We start from the raw sequence: 6,781 nt of genomic DNA, 5'->3' as shown, positions 1-6,781 counted from the left end.
ACGCTGGGGGAAGAAGGGGTGAGAGGATTCAGTAATAGAGAAAAACCATTGGAGGGGTCAGAGAAGGCCTATTCTATTAGTGTTGCTATAAAAACCTCCGGATTTGTTTTGTCCGAGGGCGGCTATCCCTTCGGAGAACAGTCCGTTCTTTGCTGGTCTTGCCCTCTTTTGGAAAAAGAAAATAGCCTGGAGAATCTGCAGTCCCTATCCTAACCTTCTGGGGCCATTTAGACCTCATACCAAACCTAGTTATCCACCCTGCCACTTTGCCCCCAAGAGACAAACCCGTTCCAGGGACACATGAGGTATACTGGGCTCTGACGGCAACTTCATGTGACTGAAGAGCATGCTGGAAAGCTTCCTAGATTAAAGGTGAGGGGATTTACTGAGGTAAAGTTGTTTAGAGTTTGGCAGAGGCTTCCAGGCTAATGTCCTGTTAGTTTATCCTGATTTGGGGAAGGCACTTAAACGATCTAGATCTAACTTGTTTGTATTTCACCACTCAGCTTAATTTGTAGGCATTTCTAGGAGCCTAGCATTCTTTTAAAAAAATTTTTAATGTTTTTATTTACTTTTGAGACAGAGAGAGACAGAGCATGAGCAGGGTAGGAGCAGAGAGAGAGGGAGACACAGAATCCGAAGCAGGCTCCAGGCTGAGCTGTCAGCACAGAGCCCGACGCGGGGCTCGAACTCACGAACAGTGAGATCATGACCTGAGCCGAAGTTGGACGCCAAACCGACTGAGCCACCCAGGCGCCCCAAGAAGCTTACCATTCTTTATCATGAACTATTTATGTTTATGGGAGCCGGAAAAATAAATGTTGGGGCTCTTCAGCTGCAATAGAAGCTTTACAACATTTCATTCTAAAATCTTGAGGCAAGGAGGCTAGTTTCCATTTCTCCCCCCTATTCAATTGTGGGAAGAAACAGGAACTAAGATATCTATTAAAATGATTCTTATATCTTATGGAAAAAAAGACTGCCATTTGCCACTGGGCTCTTATTTTTGTCTTCTGATAATTAATAACCAACAACAGTGTTCACTTATATTGCAAATGAAACTATCAGAGTACATGACTCCTAAGCTCTTTTAATACCAAGGGCTTCATTCTTTCAGTGAGAGAGTATGAATTGCTTACTTGGGGTAGGCACATGACTGTGTGGCCTGCTGGACACATGGTCCCTCTTGCTGTACTCTAAATAGTGCCTTTGTGACCTGAAACAGTCAACACGTTTTTTAAAGCTACAGTGTGATCAGTCAACGCTTTTTTGCCATGTATGGAATTTCACATTTACATATTACATTTTCTATGGACAGTGGCATAATTAATTAATTCCATTTGTCTTCTAGGCAACTCCAGACTCGACCCTATCCAATTACTATATAATCCAGATGAAAACTTCAAAATGGAACACTGGCAATTTCAACCCTATAAGGTAGCAGATTATAAGATTTTGCTCCTAATATTTAACTTAGACAAGACATATTGGAGAGTGTCTAATAAAAATAAAAACTATCAACCCCTATTTTATGTCAGGTGCTGAGAAAGATAAAATTAGGAATTGGTGCTAATCTGTAATCTTTCCATTTTTCTCTCTGATCCAGCTTCAAATGTCCCAGTGCTAAACTCTGACTTGTGTTTTATTCTTTATGTGTTAGTTTGCTAGGGCTGCTGTAACAAAGTACCACAAACTGAGTGGCTTAAGCAACAGAAATTTATTGTCTCACAGTTCTGGAGGCTAGAAGTATGAGATCAAGGTGTCTGCAGGGCCATGCTCCCCCTATGGGAGCTATGGAAGAATCTGTCCCGCCCCTTTCTCCTGGCTTCTGGTAGTTCTTTGGCTTGCATGGCATTTTCCCTGTGTGCCTATCTCTTGGGTCCAAATTTTCCCTTTTTATACAGACAGCAGTCCTACTGGATTAGGGCCCCACCCTAACCCAGTATGACCTTATCTTAACTAAATCTGTAATGACTGTTTCCAAATAGGGTCACATTTTGAGATATTGAGGGTTAGGACTTTAACGTATGAATTTTGGAGGGGACATAATGTAACACATTAGTTCAGTGTTTCTCAACTTTGGTCCACTGACCATATTCATCAAAACCACCTGGATGTTCTTATTAGAAATGCAGTCCCTAGGCTTCACCCTAGACACCTCACCCAAGGAGGAGAAGAGTGATTTTTGCCCTTAGGGGACATTTATCAACATCTGGAAAAAGGCCCAGAGAAATGATGTTATGAGTATCTAGTGGACCTGAAATGCAGCTCAGCCACCTACAAGGCACAGGGAAGTTCCCACACAAGAAAATCATCTCACTTAAAATATCAGTAGTGCCAAAATTAAGAAACCCTACTCTAGAACCACTAGATCAGAACCTCTGGGAAAGGGGCCTGGAAATCTACATTTTGACAAGCCTCCCAGCAGCTCGGACCCACCTTCAAGTTTGAAAACCACTGCAGATACAGAAGCCTTTACTAGGCATGTGAACACGTGCCCTTTTGCTCCAGATATTAGTCACCTCTCTTATCAGCCATGCGCACGATGATAAACTAATTAAATTAATTAAATACTACTTAGCAATTCACACAATTTACAAGTCTTACTCTAATGTTGATTTTAAACTGGACGTTTATGTACATCTTAACACTTCTCTACCACATTATATTATTTTTAATCAACTATCTGCATATTCTGGGTGTCCTTTGCCTGATGAAAAAAACCATTGCCAATTTATGGTTTGGCAAAGCAACGTTTTGCCACCTCCAGTCCACTTAATTTCTGTTGTATTCTGAGTTACTGACTGACTTGTCTGTTTCATATATTGCTTTCATCCCTTGTCGGCCATGCTTGCTGTTCTCTCAATTCTTTTTGGCAGTTGAAATATTTTTTTAGTACATTAGTGATGTCTTAAGAGCACAAACAAGAAAATGGTAGCATCACAGGGAAAAATCCTAAAACTTCCATTAAAATAGGTCATTGGAAATCGTTATGTATTGTAGTATATAACAAACTGAGAATTTGATGCCTTTCTAAAAACATTGTTTTAAGTATTCCCTTTTGGAGAGAATCTTCTGTTTTCCTGGTAGGACTTCCATAGAGGGTTTGCATCATAACAGGCAAACTGTTCAGGTATTTTTTTTAATCCACAGATTATAAAATCAGAATATTTTGGTCCTGTATTAGCCTCATTGGCTATTACATTATCTAAGCCAACTGTTTTACTAATGACCTTTTGCTAGTTTTCTAAAGTCATCACTGCTAAAATTTTGAGAAAACTCTAGTCTCCTCTTCCAGTAATTAGAATCCCCTAATACTTTCTTTGTCTTTCAACAATTTCTTAGGCATTAAAACTTCTCATGTCATTCAGATGTTCTTCCAGTGACATTATATGACCTTCAAACCTGCTACCTCTTTGGACTACTCAACCAACACCTGTATAGTCAGCTCTTGAATTCTAATGAGTAACCTAAGCTTTCCTAAGCCTTCATCCAAAACACCTTAAAAAAAAATTAACTTCATTGTTGAAAACAAGCAAGGCATGGAATAAGTAGCCTTTATTTTTTTTTTTTTTAATTTTTTTTTTCAACGTTTTTTATTTATTTTTGGGACAGAGAGAGACAGAGCATGAACGGGGGAGGGGCACAGAGAGAGGGAGACACAGAATCGGAAACAGGCTCCAGGCTCCGAGCCATCAGCCCAGAGCCCGACGCGGGGCTCGAACTCACGGTCCGCGAGATCGTGACCTGGCTGAAGTCGGACGCTCAACCGACTGCGCCACCCAGGCGCCCCATAAGTAGCCTTTATACTAAGCTGAGTTTCTGATGTAAACATTAAAATCAAATGTATAAACAAAAGTGTGGTAACATATAGCACAATCTATACAGTTCAATCCAGGAGAGATCTTTTGTTGTGTTCACATGCAAAACTTGATATCTGATAGATGAAAGTTACACACTATAGTTCAGTTTGACTAGCAGCCAACTCTTGCCAGTGTAAACTGATCACTTAACAGATGAAGTCGAGACTTCTTTAAAGAAACAGAAAAGACAGAGTAGTGGGTTATAATGTCAGTCTCCCTTTTTCTATATAATGTTTCCTAGTGTCTGGAAGAGACCAGAATGAAGGACAGTGAGAACATGATGGAATTTTATAAGAGTCAAGTGCTTTCTAAACTACTGAAGACAGAAAGTCTTAAAATTGTTATCTAAGGGTTCCCACCCCTAAGAGTGATCCCTCCAGGCTATGCTCCTCCAAACTTGGTACCCTCAGGAGCAGAATTGTCAAGTAAGGTGTTTTCTTTCCCAATCACCTCTTCTCTAATGTCTTACTAGAGAGAAAAATGTGGAAGACAATATGTGGTGGCAGTGGGTCCCAGTAGTACCCTTCAGGGTGACCAGGTCCCTGACACCCTTCTCTTCCTTCCACACTTCTCTCAATGCCTTGCTCCTATCTCTCTTTCAAGACCCAATTAGCACCTTGCCACTTCCAAGAAGTGGGCTAGTATCATGGGAAAAGTGCTGGACTGAAAGGTCTAGGCCCAAATCTTGGCTCTGTTCCTTAACTATTTAAGGAAAATCTCTTGTCTTCTTGATGACTGTGTTTTCTAATCCTTAAAATGGGAACAATAATACTTGCTTCACAGCATTGGATACTTGGCACGTGGTGGGTGGTAAGTAAATATGTATGTATTTATTTAAATGCCTCTGCCAGTAACTCCAGCATACCTAACTTCTCTTCCATCTTCCCGAGCCCAGGGCACATCACTTGTAACACTCACTTGTCACCACCATGGGATAGTTTTGTACTTGCAGACTTAAGAGATGAGTGGTTTGAATCTTTGAATACATAACAGCACTTCAGACTCTTAAGTAGGGTGTTCCTCTGCTCTCAGACATCTTAGAAGTGTTGGAAGAATGAATATCAAAATCACACGTATCTTTCATGGCTCTTTCTGTCAAGCTGATGTTTCCAAATAATGAAGGTAAGTGGTGGAGGTGTGCTGGTGTGATAGAGGAGTAGGAAAATAAGAAAGGGAGTGGTTATTGAGGCATATCAAATAGCAGAGGGAGTAAATGTACTTCAAATGACTTAGAACTAGGGCACTGGATCTCCCTAGCTAATATCCCTTCTCTTTCTCAAAAAGCCCTCAAATATGCTGAAGGGAATGTAGGATTGTCAACTCAATCTTTCCCTAGTTTCTTTCCCTAGTTTTCTCGTAGTCCAGATTCAAGGAATGTTCTATTCCATTAGTGGTGGGATCCTGAAAATCATACTGTTACGGAGAGAGGGTAATCTGTTCTGCTTTGTACTTAGCTCTATGGGGGTCAGGACCATGGTTCATTTTGTGTCTGATCATAGCACCTACCTTTGTATTTCTGTGAATGATTTTTGTCTTCTAAAAATATGTATTAGGTGAACTTTGGGAAATTCTTTTCTTTGTGTTGAATAGGAAATTGGAGGAGAATTTTCTCTCTGCAAAGTACTAACATTTTCCTTGCTATTAAGGGGATTCTATTAATTTTTAAACATCTTTCTTCAATAACTTATTATAGTATCTTAAATGATTTAAAGTCTGCCAAATCATAAAAATTTTATTGCTTTTCCTCTATCTGGAATGAATTTATGGATATCAGATTTGCATGTTAACCATAAATGAAAGAGAAAAATCCTTTAATTATATGCATTTTTTAAAGGTACCACATTGCCTACTGAGAAATTAGCTTCATTAATTGGCTACAGTGTCACTGTACAGAAATTCCTGTGTAATCTCTTAGTGTTGCATCAATTCTTATTCATCCCATTAAGCTTATGAAATGTGATGAGTTCTCACCCAAAGGAGTAGTAATATAGATATACCTTATAATTAACCCAAACTTCTTTGAGGGTCTACATCAGAGAAAAAATTAAATATGGATTTTAAAAGTCTTCAAAGACACTACAGAATCCTGGTCATTTGTTTACTATGTTATTTTTAAAGTGCTATAAAGAATTAAACCCAAGTTACTAAAAGGTTGAGCACTTGTAAAGAATTGAAAAATTGTATGTATATATACATATATATATACACACACACATATATATACACACACACACACACATATACAGTATACTGCTTCCTGTGTTTCTTCTAAGTGGAAATGTTATATTATGTAGCTATTTCTGACATTTTTACATAAAATTATTTTCTACCATGACAAAATGAATCCCATGTTGTTGTTGTTGTTGTTGTTGTTGTTTTCCTCTGCATTTCCTAGAAAATTAGGAGAAGCCTATGAGCTGAACCATCATGTTAGGGATCAAGGTTCTTCACTGTATGTATGTACGTATGCTGTGATACAATATCTGTACCTAGCAAATCTTGTCTCTCATGTTCCTTTTCAGCCATACCGAATCCCTCCCTTCCTTAATATACCATGCCCTTTGGATCTGCTCTTTGCACTGACTAAAGCACCCTTCACTTGGTTAATTTCTACTCATCGTCTAGGCCTCAGTGTAGAACTCACCTCCTCCAGGCAGCATTCCCTCACTGGCTGAGGCTTGGTGGACTGTCCCCTCCTATGAACTTACATAGCACTCTGGGATAGCTCTTTGTCATAGCATTAATCACATAGTATGAAAATTTCACTTGTCTGTGCCCCTTCTGTAATGCTATACTCTAGGAAGACAGATGCCATCCTCTTCATCTCTGCATCCCCCGTGCCTACCCTGGGTGAGGCATGTAGAGATCTTCAGCAGATCTCTACAAAGGAAGGGGGGACGGGATAGTGCATTATTACT

The 6,781-nt window shown here is 39.6% G+C and overlaps 1 protein-coding gene across 1 annotated transcript in view; it reads left to right on the top strand.

Moving 5' to 3' along the window:
• The window catches only part of LOC132686130 (uncharacterized), a 76,729-nt gene that overhangs the window by 1,330 nt on the left and 68,618 nt on the right, over positions 1-6,781 (top strand). Inside the window, exons 3-4 of the mRNA XM_078440646.2 lie at positions 118-372; positions 1,352-1,437. Coding sequence (XP_078296772.2) covers positions 118-304 — 187 coding nt within the window. The 3' untranslated portion in view covers positions 305-372; positions 1,352-1,437. The remainder of the gene's footprint in view (positions 1-117; positions 373-1,351; positions 1,438-6,781) is intronic.

The sequence above is a fragment of the Panthera onca genome, chromosome F1 (assembly GCF_046562875.1).
Source record: "Panthera onca isolate mPanOnc1 chromosome F1, mPanOnc1 haplotype 2, whole genome shotgun sequence".
Taxonomy (NCBI): Eukaryota; Metazoa; Chordata; class Mammalia; order Carnivora; family Felidae; genus Panthera; species Panthera onca.
Note: the sequence above shows the minus strand (reverse complement) of the source record. Positions and strands in the feature narration are given on the sequence as shown.